Below are 16,519 nucleotides of genomic sequence, written 5' to 3' on the forward strand. Positions count from 1 at the left end.
AAACGAACATATTTTCCCTATTGGAATTTCATTATTTACTGTACTGGATGATTTCATTCATCGTAGCAATGTTCCTTCAATTACATGATATTTTATGACAAAAAAAAAAGTATTAGACGATCAATGTTCTTTTATAGAATTCTAGTCGATAGTTATCAAAACTACTCTATGAATACTGTTAACAATATTCGGCGCATTCATTACATAAATACAGCAATACGATCCATCGGTTACGGCTAACAATAACCTTGATAAATTACTCTAGTCTGTTGTATTTTACTATTTATTATTTACAAGAAATTCCGCTATCCACGTGCCAAACCACTGAAGCAAAACCAATTATTTGTTTAATTATTAATAGTTATAAAAGTATGAACCAAAGAACTTAGTCAGCATGCGTATATCAATCTGGCTTTGTGACAAAATCGTCATTATATAAAAAAATAGCTGCATTTAAGAAATTTGTCACACTTTACGCCTATTGTCGTTAATTAAAATGTTTTGAAATACTTCTAATTGTTGAGATGAAAACAGTTAATCTATAAGCATACTGAAATCATTTTTAAAGTGATTTGTTAAAACATTTTCCATACTAAACTTTCAAATTAGGATATTTTTTGCCAATATTTAGTTAAAATATATTCACTGTAAATTTTCTACTGATTTTAGAAAAATGATCTACGTTTCAGTCCATAAAAAAAATATCTAAATTTAATTATTATTGGTGTTATAATTTTAATCGTTTTTAATCGGAATAAAAGTCCACCATATATATATGAAAGTATTAGACTTTTTAAAATAAATATATTACAAGTTCCAAATTAAACTCTTTATTGTTATATTTAATTTTAATCATATCAAAGAAAATTTTAAAATAATCTTTAGGTGCTATTTTAAATCCACTTGTTTAAAATTTTAAATACATTATTTTATGTATTGTACGCATGCATGTAAAAGCACTTAAAAGATTTTTCTTATCTTTGGTAATTAAAATTATTAAATTTCAGGACCAAGAATTTAAAAAAAAGAAAAGCCTATTTCTCCTTTATAAATCTGATAGTTTAAGATGAAATTTAATTTAAACAGATGTTGCAATGTGATAAGAATCACTTTTCTTATTTTGTGGGAAAAACTATTCATATCACATTATAACTCTGAATTTTATGGCATTATTATAGTAATAAAAAATAACACACACATATTTTATTTTGTGGGAAAAGTAATGCATATCAGATTGCAACATCTGTAAAGGAGAAATAGGAATTTTTTGAAATTCTATCCTGTAGGCCTTTTTTTTATATCCGTCATGGGTTCAGACAGGCCCACAATGGGGGCAGCGGGAGGTGAGTGGGAGAAATAGGTTAACTTTATTGACCTACAAAAGTTGAGTAATAAATCATTCCTGTTTTGACACTGAATATCAACCAACTAGGACTCAGAGTAATTAAATACAACACCAATATAATGTAATTACATAACTTTTTAAAATAAATTTTTAAGATTTATAAAATATTGTACTATGAAGTGTATATTCAGAATATTACAGTAAAGTAAAAATAAAAATAAAAGAATTATGTAACACTATAATTATCTTATAAAACAAAATGAATTAAAACATAAAAATTTCAACTTGGCACATGATAAATCTTTATTTACATACTTACATGACCACCTTCTTTAACAGAATATTTATTTGATATGCTTAAAACACAATTTTTAAATATAAAAATGTAACTCAAAGCAACTTTTAATATGTTATAAATATCCAATAATGCATCATTGGAATATTCCAATTGTCAAATATTACTGGCAATAATTTGATCCTCAAAAATATAGTTTGAGATTTATAATAATAGCATACTTTTGTAGGATCAAATAGCATTATTTTTGTCAATAAAAAGGATGAAAATATCAATATTTATACAAGTAAAAATTGAAAAAAAATTGAAAATATTTTCAAAATTTTCTTTAATTAAACTGCTTTTTTATTATTATAAAATCTTCTAAAGACATACAATAAGTATGAATTATTCACTGTATTTTTTGATTTTCACATCCATTTTTTTAATGACCTTTCTCTTTTGAAAGATTCAGATATACGGTATAATGATGTTAACTGATTGACTATTTCTTTCTTAGGAGAATTTTTAAAAATTAAAATATTACTTCAACTTAGTTCAAGTTAAAATCATTATGATTTATAAAAATTAAATTAGATATAGATAAAGTGTTTTAAATAAAATAATTTTTACATATAATGTATATATATGTATATAGAATTTAGGAAGCTCCACACAGAATTTATTGCAAATTTTTTCAATGTTCTCTTTTACATTTTTATATGTACTGTGCTATGGTATAATTATAAAAATTTGTATAATCATGACAATGTCTCACTTTTTTTTTAATAATCTCCATTATATGTTTAACATGAAAATCTATAACAATGACAATTTTTACCACTAGTTACTATTTAATCTTTGAAGAAAACAAAATAAGATTTTAAATTATTAGAAGGAAAACATTTTCACAAAAAAATACTCAAACAATACAAAAATTTGAAATATGAAAATTTACAATTTATACATAAATTATGTTTTGAAGTACTCTTATTGCTTTACAAAATTCTTAAAGCATATTTTTTTTTTTTTTACTGTACTTTAATCTATATTTCTATTTTTTTATTTATATATATATATATACATCAATTTATTTGATTATGATGATATATTTTTCATTAGTTTTGTTAACAGTTATTTTTAACAATTGCCAAACTTCTGATTATATAATAATATTTTTGAATTTTACATCTTTCAATTATAACAATTTTTATATATATAAACATTAAGGTTAGTTAAGCTAAGAAAATATAACTATTTAAATTTTTGGAATTATTTATATATGTATATATTAACGGTTTTATGGAAATATAAGTTTAAATTAAAATTATATATCAATTTTCTTTCTTAAATATACTATATTATTTTTGAAATCACGTCCCTTCTGAATCAACAAAAATTAAATTTTTTTTCACGTATACATATCCATCTACAATAGTATAAAATTTCTTTGGCAGTATAAAAGTTCTATATAATTTTTCTCAGAAATTTCAAGTTACTATCATTGATGTCTAATTATTTATTCTGAGTAATTTTAATAAATATTTGCATAAAAAAAAATAAAATCCAAATATGCAACTGAAAAGTATTGTTAGGCATTTATGTTTATGATCACTGTCAATTATCTCGGATGCACAACACTGTTCTTTCTTCAGATCTGAGAAATTTGAATGATATGTCTATATACTTTTAATAAAGTATATATTTATTCACATTTATATACTTTATATATTAAGGCAACCTTATAATTCAAATATCTCGTCCTGCTGTTTTTCTAATTTTCTTAAGGATGAACGAACTTTATGGCCACCCGTCATAACAACGGGTTGGGGAGGAATAGAAATATCGTCGGTGAAATCTTGCGATGATGATCCTGTAATATTCAAACTGCCTGTACTATGTAGATGTCTATGCTTATATTTTTGAATTTTTTGCCTTGAAACATTTAAATCATCGTCAGAATGTCTGTAAAATATGAATAAATGATTTAACTCAATTGATTTCAATTAATATAGTACATATATTAATTAAACTAATTTTTAAAATATCTTTTTATTTTACGAATTTAAATTAAAAATTATTATTAAAAGTATTTCAGAATTTATAATAATTTACAATTATAATATATGCATTGCATAAACTATATAAATTATATATATATACATTATATTAAATTATATATATTATATTACACATTTACAAGTTATTATGCAATATAAATATTGAATAATCATATAGGTATCAAATAATCTAATCTTAATTTCTATATATTAACTATGCAATTTGAATAATAAGTATTAATTTTATAAATGTTTATTTTATGAAGACAGTTGATTTTACTTATTACTTTTATCAAATTTTAATATTTTTTATTAATGTATTTATATCCATACAAGCATTTTCTCTTATTATAAGCAAGATTTACTATGCTACTAAAATTTCCATAGAACAATGTTTTAATAATTTTATTTAATGCATTAATAATAATCTGAATGTCTTTCTCATGCAGTTACGTAATGAAAAAACAAAGATCAAAAGCTTATATATTAAAACTATATCCCTATCTTGTTTTATATTAATATTAGAACTGTCAGAAACACACTTGATATTAAAATATTTTCTATCATGTATGAAAAAATTTAAATAATAAAAACTGAAAGTAAAAAATATTTTATTAATAATACAGAAATAAAATCAAGATACTTTTGAATCAGTCGATTTTTTAATTTATTGATATAATTTGTGAAATACCTATCAGATTTTATGTCAAGATTATTCACTATTAATTAAAAAAATATTATGACATCATCTACTAATATCATCCAAAACAATTATTTCCTTTTCCATTCTTATATTTCTTTGGCATGTACTGTGCTAAAATAAATGATATTCAGTTGTGACATAATTATGCTATAATATATATATTCTAAAATTTATTTATCAAAATTAATTAGAATTAAATTAGTTATTTTGTTTAATAGCATTCATACTATTTATTATCTCTACTGGAATCTCAATTAAACAACATACACAATGCAACATTATTATTCATTGATAGCTCATTAATTTTTTTAAGTTGTTTTTAATTAATGCTATTTACTTTGTCAATAGTAAAAATCAGCAAAATAGTACACACAAAATCTAATCAGATCATTCACTTAGCTTGATTTATTAGCTTTGTAAAAGTATTTTTTGTAAAGTAGTAAATAATTTCTGAAAACTACTTTAAAATATTTATTTCATGTAGCAAGTTATCACATTGATTATATTAAAATAATGTCTAACATTGCAGAATGCATTTCCTAAGATTTCAAATAAAAAAAAAAGCCAAACAAAGAACAATTATCCACACAACAGTATCTATTGTTCTTTAATTGAATATTGTACTTCTGAAAGACGAATGCTGCTGATATTGAAAAATGTTTATACAACTGATCGTAGCTTCTCTAATTAGATGATGATATCATTTGTCAGACTGATATTTTAAAATTGTTAAAAATGACGAAATTTATAAAAAATTTTCATTTTAGATGTGCGCTTATTTCAAGAGAGTATAAACAAATATTTTCTAGGATATTCAAACAACTAAAAGTTATTATATTTATATCTTATTAATATCAATAAATTACAAAATGAATATTTATATTGAAAGTTTTAAAAAGAAAATTACAAAAATGCTTTATCAATAATATTTTTAATTACTGGTAACAATTTTTATATATTCAAATTTTCATTTTAGCAAAATTCTTAATAAAGCTATGAATTTCAGTTTTGAAAAACAAAAAACTGGATTTTCTTGCAGAATCATATTTTTATCAAATTACCATAGTTATTATAATAAATTTTTCTAAACTATAATTTTTAGTGATAAATTTTTAAAAAATTTCATATTCATTGAAGGAGATTAACTATGCTAGAACCTTGAAAAAACTGTTTAATTAGTTATCAATTTTCAATGATAGTGTTCACAGGAGTTTCATTTTTCAGAAAAGTTTTATTTCAGTTTAAGAAATTAATTTTTTTCAATGTATTAACAATAAAAAAAAATTAATTTCCTACACTAATACAAATTTTATTTCAATATTATGTAATATTCTAATATTGGATTTGTTGTAAAAATTAGCTGATTACGAGCTATATGATCTGCCTCATTTCTGTTATGAAAACATCTGATTTTTAATAAGGCCAGTGTGGATGAGTTAAAACACCTCAATTAAACAGATCTATGTTTAAATTCTAATAAATTACAAGAATGTAGTTAGAATTCAAGCCTGAGAAATAAGACTAAGTAGTTATTATACACATTGTTTTTAGACAGATAAAATTTCTATTTTTTTGTATATATTTTAGTGGTAATTTAATAACAGTTATATAGAAATTCATCTGCAAAAAATAATATTTCAAAGATATTAGTTTAATGTAGCAATCTAATTACATTTGAAAAGATAGTTGTTAAATTAACATGCAAATACGGAATATTTTTAAAAAATTTTTCAGAGTAAAACAGGCTCAAAACTGTATTTCGTTATTTTTTAATAAAAGTTAATCAAATTTACAATATTTTTATAATTAAATTTATAAAACATTGCAGTATAATTAAAAATTTTTTTAAATCCAGAACAACTGCTCAAAATGTATCTTATTTTTAGTGCAAGCGTACAGTCCTTTTTTTGATGTTCATAACCACCTTGTATAAACATTGAACAGATGATGATTGTAAATGCAATTTATGTTAGTTTTAAGCTCATATAGTATAAATGGGTAATTTTTGTAGACATTTTTTAAGATACTTTCTATAGAAAAAGTTCCAAGTTGACAATTATGAAGGACACAACTTTGGTTTCAAACAAGTACTTGATTTCTGAACAGGAAATCTTTTCAGTTATCAAAATTTGAAACTAAGTATATTTTCTATACTTTGTTTCAATAAACATCATTGTTTCTCTGTGAAAAAACATTTCCTTCATCTATTCTAATAGCTTCTTGGTCATATAAACAAGGTATGAATAAAAGAATAAATTTCTCTGCTTATATTCAGTAAGTCCTATATTTTAAATCCTAATTGCAATGCATGTTTCTGAACACTTATCAATAGAAAAAGTTGAAAGCTCTTTTTAATTAGCCAATTTGACAATGAAAAAACTGGTAGGTCTTCCTTCATTTTAATTATCATCAGGATCAGTTTCAGTTACTTGAAAATATATTGCTTTAAAGTACTGCAAAATCCGTTTTGTACCCACATGATACATAAAATAAAATTCAACTGTATGCTTGTCCTTTGAAAACATCACTTTTTCTTAATTGCAAAATAAAGTACTGTTCATTCCATCTTTCATACAGATGAGTTTCTTGATACTTGTTATACATATCATCATCTTTCCAACAATAACTATATCAGTTTTTAACATTACAAGACATTATGCTAAAATTGATTCTGATCAAAAATTTCATTTCACTTTTTCAATTATGCTATGTTGCTTATAAAACTAATAAATTATCCTATTTTACTTAACAAAGATTTTTAATTAACTTATAAAATAAAAATAGTGAAATAAAAAGTCCTATTCATTATGCATTAAAATTATGATTTTCAAGTAAAATCATGATTTTAATGCAAAATAAGTATGAAATACTAAAAGTGAAGTATACTTAAATTATTATATGCTAATATATAAATTCCTATGTATATTCCTGCTATTTCAAATGACTTATACAGATATAAAAATTTCTTCCTTTCAAGCACTAATAAGAACAACTATCATCCCTAGGAAAAAAAATAATGACAAGAAAAAGAACTAAACCTGATAATAATAAAAAAAAGACAGCTTAATATCTAATTTCACATTTAGATATTCTGCAACATTAAGCTAGTAGGAAAACTAAGAGTAGATATTCAATAAAAAGAACAGGGCCATTATCAAGATGAAAGATAATAGATTAAATCTCCTTCCTCCTAGAATTCAGACTCATGACAATTAGTAGTTTTAGAAGACAAGAATTTCTAACAAAATATGCACCTAAAGATACTATAAAAATAGAAATAATCAACTAAAAAATGATTAAAAATGAAAAAAGAGCAGCTCCTATTACAAAAAATTAGGGTATCTATAGAATATTCTTGCAGGATTTCTAGAGATAAGTTCAAACATTATAAAAGGTAGTACCTACAATACCCTGGACAAGAAAATCAAAAAGCAAAAATAATAATAATGTCAAGACCAGTGAAAGCATAATATTGCATGGAGTTTTAGATCAAAACTTTCAACATAGCATCCACTATTAGAATTACTTTAGATGAAGGCACAATAAGAATAATGGAAGAATTACCAATTACAACTTTGGAGCAACTTACTATCATTAAGAAGTGGCACAATCTGTCATTTTTCTATAGACTTCTACCAGTAGGTCTGGATACTGAGATGATCACATGCCAAATATACATATATAATTGGCAATTTTAATTTACTTTCATTTTTATAAAAAATCATAATTTAACATAAAATTCTACAACAGATTTAAAATTAAGCATTCTCTAACTATTCTATGGATTCAAATTTATATTTAGGAATCTGATGATGAAGCAAATGAAAACATTAATGCAAAATAAATAGGACTTCCTTATTACATTAACTCTATCATATATATTAGGAATCATCAAAGATTTGAAATACAGTGGAATCTCGGTATACAACCTTAATCCGTTCCTGATGTTTGGACTTATACTGAATAGGACGTATACCAAACCAACCTTTCCCATAAGAAGTAATGTAAAAATGATTAGTCTGTTCTCATGTAAAAAAAACTCATCTTGATATGGTATATTAATGGAGTTGTAAAATAATTGAAACACTGTTTGAGCACATTAATAAAAGAATAAATTTTATTATAGATTTTTAAAGTTATTACAGTAATAATCGCAAATAATTGCTTCTTATACGCTGTCTCCAGCACATTGTTTTTTAGTTTTCGAAAGCAAAAGCAATTTCTCAACATGATCTAATGTCTCCGATCTCTGTTTAGAAATTCATTTAACCCCTTTCACAACGTTAGCAGATTTAATAATGCCTTTATTTTTCACGATTGTCGATACACTGTATGCAACAGCTAAATCTCGAACATGCATGCCACCTTCATATTTCTCCACAATCTCTTTTTTCATTCCATTGTGATTCTAGTCCTTTTCTTTTAGTTTTCTGTTGCTTTTCATTTGCCTTTTTGCAATTTATGATTAATAAAAATAATATAGTTTTACAAACAAATTAAAATCAGAAGAAATTTAACCAAGTTATAGACTATGGCATCGCGAACGTCTAGTCTGGTCTAGTACACTGATAGTGCTACTTGTTCATAGATGGTGCGTATAATTGAATTAAGTCGTATACTGAACAAAAGTCGTATACCGAGCAAAATTTGTTTTGTCCAAACAGGACATATTCCGAATTGGACGTATTCTAAAGCAGACGTATACCGAGATACCACTGTATATCACAAAAAAAAAAAAAAAATCAATTCTTAATTAATTTACAGCTGAAAAATAACATATTAACACTTTTCTATAAATTACATGTTTTGATGAAATTTTTTATATTTACTTAGTCAATGTTTTATCATCACATTTTAAAACCATTTTATTATATTTTATATATTCTAAAATCTTAAAATAATTAGATTATATGTCCATACATTTTTTACACTGTGATTATTAAGACAAAATTAAACTGTTTGGATTTCATTACAGGAAATGAAATGTCATGTCATATGAGAACATATCCAGTAAAAAACTTTTATTTATAAAAAGAGAGATTAGTATTATTTATGAAAGTCCAATTTTTAGTATTACTCATTCTTGTAAACAGTAACAGGAAAAAAGAAATTCATTAAAAAGAAAAGTAGAGAAAATTAAACATTAGCTAAAAAATAAAGTTGTATAATTAAATATTTGATCTACTTTTTATCATAAGTATTTAATCATTTACATAAAAATATTAAAATTATAAACTAACTCCTTTCTGCTAACAACAAAAAACAATATACCCATTTCTTTTGTTTCTATTTAATTACACATGATAATTTAGATCAGTAATTCTCAAACTTTCTGGATCCACTGCCCCTTTGTTCCATAAAGTTATACCCAACACCCCCTAACCCATTTTCTCTTGTGTGAGAAAGGATTGGAAATATTCTTAGGAAAACTTTTCTATGAATCTCACACTTTGTGCCCTTACCATACATTGTTCTCAACATCTGGAAACCATTAAATGCAATGTTTCCTCTTATCAGTTTAACAGAGGAAAGGGAACGCTGTCAGTGACCCCAACTTTTGCCTTTGGTCACCGTTCAGTACCCTGCCTCCAGCGCCCCCTAGATTTACTCATCGCCCACAAGGGGGCGTTATTGCCCACTTTGAGAAACGCTGATTTAGATGATAGTTTTTCCCCTATACTTATATGCTTATATAAAATGACTAATAGTCATTAATATTTATAATATTATGTAACTTCCTTTAAGATTAATAATTTTAAATACTTTAGGCAAACTGTATTTAAAAAAAATAAATAAAAATGAATAGAAAACACAAGAAATGGAAATAATAATTTAAATCCAAATTGATTAATATTTGATATTAGACAGTAAGAAAAGCATAAATCAATACTAATTAACCCAAAAACTGAAATAACATTGGGTGAGATTAAGTACTCATTTCAGAGAATTTTTATTGGCCCAAATATAAAATAGATAATGGCAAAAAATATGAAAATAGACAAATATTTCAACAAAATAAAAATGAATAAAAAATAACAATATATATATATATAAAATTAAAAATCAATCAATCAATATATTTATGCTTTAAAATAATTACAATTAGTTGTAATAATATCCAAATTAACTAACTAGTTACAAAGACTTGGCTATACACTTAAAATAAACTTACACAGTAATCTGTTGTAAATATTTCACTTTATCTTTAGTTTCTGCAATTGAACTATCAATACGAATCAGAAAATCTGCTAAACTTTCTTCCCTTGTTGATATCGTATCATTCAAGTTAAAATCTCCAGAATCTGTACAATGAGTTTCTTTATTTTTGCCATTTATTTCTGAATTAGAAACATCAGTACCAGATTTCAAAGAAAAATTTGCTAAATCAGCTGCAACTGGAATATTTAGAGTTGGCCTCAAGAAAAGACAATCTGCACTCCATAATTTATTTGCTCGTTTAATCTGTTCCATCTAAATAAAAATAGAGTGAAATTATCATCTATAAATTATTATTATTATTATTATTATTAACTACTTAGCAATTTTATAATTTACAGGATTTTGTTTTTATTAAATTTTTTAGAAATTACTTATATTGTAATTAAATTAATCAAAATAAATATAAATTAATATTTATACTAAAACTTAACAATTAAAAATGCAAATATAAAGTACCACATAAACTCAATACATTTATAGGCCTATATCTTAATAAGAATATAAGTTATATTTTAAAGTTTTATGTCAATAATTTAAACTTATGAAAATTAGAAATAATTTTATCATAATACAAATCTTAAGTATGCATGGCAAATTTTGAATAATATTTTGCTTTTATCATCACTTCTAAGTATTTAAAAATTGTTAATAAACAACTAGTTATAATTCAAATAATTACTGCATGCTAACATTCTATGACTTTCATATTTTAAAATAAAATTTATGTACTAAAACTTGAAGATGTCTATTTAAGATGGCAAAAATGTTTATTATGTTATTAAATGTTTCTAAGACATAAATGATCTCCCATACAACAAACCTAATTAAAAAAATTAAAATACAATGACAGGAAATTTAAGAAAGAAAGAACTATTAAAAAGCACACAAGTTTTTTTAATATTTAATAATATCAATAAGACAAGCAATTATTTATTATGACATCATCACAATGCCAGGCTGCAATTTCTAATCATATTTTTAAATTTGTTTCATTTAAAATATATGCTCTCCACCTCAAATTATGCAGACTGTTTTTTTTTTCAAACTCTGATGGTCCATAAAAAAAGACAAGCGTAAATAACAAAATGAATTTATTACCAAACGTTAGATACAAACATGGTTACTTTTCGACATAATCACCGTGAAGATTGAGGCATTTGTCAAATTTGTGGACAGGCTTTACAATCCTCTCTTCATAGAATGTTGCCACCAATGACTTGAGATGGGCCCTAATGTTGTTTTGAAGATCGTCATTAGTCTCAAACCTGTGCCATCCTAGACACTTTTTCTGTTTAGGAAAGAGGTGGAAGTTGCTTGGCACTAAATCGGGGCTATAGCTGGGTGTTTAAAAAGTGGTAAAGACTTCCACCCAGCCTGAAACTTTTTAATGTGTAAAGACTTCCAACTCTTTCCTGAACTGAAAACGTGGCTAGCAGAGCAGGGCAGAGGCTTGAGACTATTAATGATCTTCAAAACGTTAGGGCCCATCTCAAGTCATTGGCAGCAACATTCTATCAAGAGGGGATTGCAAAGCTCATCCACAGATATGACAAATGCCTAAATCTTCATGGTGATTATGTCAAAAAGTAACCATGTTTGTATTTAACTTTTGGTAATAAATTCATTTTGTTATTTACACTTGTCTTTGTTTTATGGACCATTGGAAAATGAAAAAAAAACTACCCTTATAGTTAGTGTCTTGTCCCAGTATATCATACTTTTCTTGTTAGCAATAGAGTTGTATCGGTCATCTATCTATCTAACTCCATTCAGGAAAAACTTTTAAATTGAAATAACATGACTTCTGCTTTAGATCAGAAGTTTGTATATAGTTAATTGGGCCTCTTGCCCCTAAGCTTTCCATATCTGGTCTTGGCTTTCACCTATCTAACTCCATTCTCGAGATTAAGAAAGGACAGACAAATGACAGTGGGAATTTATAGATCTACAATTTTTTCAAATTACAGCCCAGTAACAATATACATTAAAATTCTATAAAGGTCAATGTTTCTCACTGTAACTTATTAAAACTTTCACATTTGAACTTATGACAAAGCTATTGTATTTTACTGCATATAAGATGTACTGTACCTCCATTTCAACACAAAATATTTAGAAAAGTATTTAGGGTATTTAAACCATTGAAAATGCACTCAGCATCAAAGAATTGGTGCTTAGTACATTTTCAACACAGCACCAATTCTTTGTTTTACTTTATTCTTCGTTAAAAAAAATTAAAATTGAAATTCACACTTTTATTTATTACATAAAAAGAGGAGTTAGAAGTCATTTACCATTAAAGTATTCTACATGAATACATACAAAATTTGCTTAGCTATAGCAAAAACAAATAATAATATATTTGGTTAAATAATAACATTTTTATTCAGGAGTTGGGCTAGGTAGAGGTTGCCTGCAGCCTACTGAAGGTCATTTGGGCAATTCAATAGCCTATGGAAAATTATAACTTCACACACAAAGGTTACAGGGCAATTTTTTGAGCCTTTATTTGGACAAAAGTTGTGTCTTATATGCCATAAAATATGGTAAATTGCATCCTTCTCCAATACAATGGACAATGAAAGCAAAACAATACATTACATGATTTTTTTATTATTCTGCCTTTCTCAAGATAGACAACTATTGAAAAAAAAAATTGTTTGCTAACAGTTTTTGAATAGTTGCAGCATCATCTCTTAATAAATTTAAAAGTAGATTTTTTTAATTGGTTTTATCAATTTTTTAAAAAATACTTTAAAAACAAACAGTAAAATAAACAAAAAAGTAAAGCTTATGAGTAAAAAATAGGATCTGGCAAAACAAAATAATTATACAGTACGTCATATTTTTTTAAAAAAAATCTACTCTTAAATTTATTAAGGCTCTATTGAATCTAAAATTTTGTGACAAAGTTCCAGAGTCATTCTCGTAAAATCAAAATAATATTGGCAATCATATAATCACAAATCTTGAATTAAACATTTATTATAACCAAATTTTTAATGTTCACAAAACATTTTATAAATCCTCAAAATCAACATTTTTGTCTTTCAGTGAACTCTAATACAGAGTTCACTGAAACTTCCTTTAAGATTAATAATTTTAAATACTTTAGGCGAACTATATTTTAAAAAAAATAAATAAAAATGAATAAAAAACACAAGAAATGGAAATAATAATTTAAATCTAAATTGATTAATATTTGATATCAGACAGAGGTGCGCAAAAAAATTGCATAACCCTAACATGTACTTAAAATCTGACAATTGCACAATAACATGAAATTGTATCATCCTGTCGACGGTATAAAAGCACCATGAAATGATCAAGGCCAGGGACAGCCCTACTAAATATTAGTGCCAGCATATGTCATTAATGCACACATTTTCACTTTCTGTACACATCTGTTGTTAATGTTTCCTTTTGTTTACAAGAGATACAGCAGTGAACTTGCCTTTTGCTTTACACAACCAAATCCATCTAGCAAACAAAGCGATAATTATAGATACGTCGTACTAACCTTGTATAGCTTTGCAGTTACTACTTAAAAATGTAACACAAATGTTTTCGACCCACTTCTAGTGTCTCCTCAGGTATTTTATAAGTTTTTCTGGTGACTCCAATCTTTCACTGGTCAAGTCTCCAATGGTTCTATCTTAGAACATTGGGCCCGAACGGTAATAAAACTTAATAATGTGACACCTGATGGAAGACACTAGAAGTGAGTCGAAAACGTTTGTGTTACGTTTTTAAGTAGTAACTGCAAAGCTATACAAGGTTAGTACGACATATCTGCTTTATACAAGTTGTGTTAAGAGCTGTTTTATTGGGTTTAATTAATTCATTAAATAAATATGTTCTGTTTAAGGATATAAAAAAAAATCTTGAAATTTTGTTTTTTTATATTATTTACTACAGTTCACAGTGATTTTATGCAGCTTAGTTGTAGCTTTCAGTACCTAACACCAAATATAGCATGTGATGCACATTTCTTTTGCACACTTCTGTATTTTAATTATATTTAATGATTGTTGTATGTAAAGGTAAACACCAGCTAATATAACATCTAACCTGAATTTTTAAAAATTGTTTCTATTCCACCAGCAAGCGTGTCAGAACTCTGCCTCAGAAAACAAATTACGCAGAATGTCAACTAGTTGGCAATTTCAGTTTGTGTTTTATGCTAATGATTTTGTGTGTGCTGTCCCAGCTTCACAATTACAATTTTCATTTAAAATTGTCTGTGCCTGAATAAGCTAATCATGGTTGACTATGAATGTTTTTGTAAATCTAACATAGATTCCACAAAGCATTCCTAGCTGTGATTTTTGGAGCTATTTTTTTCCATAAAGCTCTTCCCTATAGACTGAAACACATGCAAACCAAATTTAACAAAGTTTTGCCCATTGGTTCTCTCTGCAGAAAGTACTGAATAAGATAACTTTAATTTAAATCATTTAGTATATTTTAAACAATTAAAAACAAGTCTTCACTGTAAAAACTGGTTATACTTAAAAAAAACTCACTCAGACACCAACATCAGTTTGAAAATTTTGCCAATGTTTAGTAACACCAAGTTTACTAATACCAACATTTTTATCTGTTTAAAATGGACAAAAACATTGGTATTAATAAACTTGTTGAAATTTTTAAACTGGTACTGGTGTCTAAGTGAGTTTTTTTTTCTTTTAGTTTTTATACTGCATTTGATACATATATTTATGTTAAAACATGTATTCATTTTATAAATTTGTCATGTTTTAAAGCAAATAATTTGTGATTTTTTTTGGCTGAAACATCTAGCAGCAAAATAAACAAAAATGTATCAGATTAAACTAGACAAAAGTGCATTCAAATCCTGAAATATTTACTTTCTTCTGCATGTATGTAAATATTTCAAGCAAAAAAAGATAATGACTTTGATATAGTGTATTTTAAGATATACACTAAAAAAAATTGATTTATTTTAAAAAAATAAAACATTATAAATATTAATTTTTATAATTGAAAATAATATTTTTTGTTAAACTTATAATAAATCAGTTAAACAAAACTGATGAACGATTAGATACAGTACATTAATATCAAAATATTTTTTAAAATTTTACTTCCACATTTTCTAAAAACTAATAAGAATTAAATTAATAAATAACAATATGATACAGAAAATATAAATTATAACACAATTTTTAGTATAGTTTCTTATAATTTTAAAAATTAATAATTTCATTTACAAATTAAAATTTAAAATCTAGGTTTAGCTTTAAATATAAAATGATTAACTGATTTTCCTTCATTTTTTAAAATAAAAAAAAAAACCTATGCAAAATAATCATGATGATATGCTTTTCAAACATACAATTAACTAATTTACAATGACATGTCATTTTCTCATACTTATACATTTCTGAAGACTTGCCTATATTTTTTCTTATTAATGGTTTGTAATTAAATTACCGTATTTTACGGACTATAAGACGCACCTTAATTTTTAAGCAATTTTTCAAAGAAAAAAGTGCGTCTTATAATCCATAAAATACGGTATATATTTTTATACAATTTATTTATAGTATAGTAAAAAAATTATCAATTCAGCATTTTTCTGTATGATTTACAGTATTATATTCCTGAAAAGTAAAATTAATACATTTCAATGCAAAGACGTGTTAATATGTAATTTGTTTTATGGATTAAAAAAAAATTATGCAAAAAAAATGTAAATATTAAAATTTTTTAAAAAGCAAAGTGTAAGGAAAATGATTAACACAATTATTATTAAAAACACAATTATTATTAACACAATTATTTTAATTAAAAAAAAAAGCAGTTACCGTATATCTCGGCGGATAAGACGACCTTCAGATAAGATGATGTATAAATTTTCGTCAAAGTTTTATAGTTTTAGCATATATGTCCTA

At 25.0% G+C, this 16,519-nt stretch overlaps 1 protein-coding gene across 3 annotated transcripts in view; it reads right to left on the bottom strand.

Moving 5' to 3' along the window:
• The window catches only part of red (LysM peptidoglycan-binding domain-containing protein red), a 48,123-nt gene that overhangs the window by 7,107 nt on the left and 24,497 nt on the right, over positions 1 to 16,519 (bottom strand). For 2 of the 3 annotated variants that reach the window (XM_067284163.1, XM_067284162.1), the window contains exons 2-3: positions 10,555 to 10,853; positions 1,624 to 3,584 (exon numbers count right to left, since the gene is read on the bottom strand). In XM_067284163.1, the coding sequence (XP_067140264.1) occupies positions 3,362 to 3,584; positions 10,555 to 10,853 (522 nt within the window). In that variant the 3' untranslated portion in view covers positions 1,624 to 3,361. Of the gene's footprint in view, positions 1 to 1,623; positions 3,585 to 10,554; positions 10,854 to 16,519 lie in introns of those variants that run through there. The other variant, XM_067284164.1, reaches the window with a different exon arrangement.

The sequence above is a fragment of the Centruroides vittatus genome, unplaced genomic scaffold, assembly GCF_030686945.1.
Source record: "Centruroides vittatus isolate TY-2023 unplaced genomic scaffold, ASM3068694v2 scaffold_1152, whole genome shotgun sequence".
NCBI classification, from domain to species: Eukaryota; Metazoa; Arthropoda; class Arachnida; order Scorpiones; family Buthidae; genus Centruroides; species Centruroides vittatus.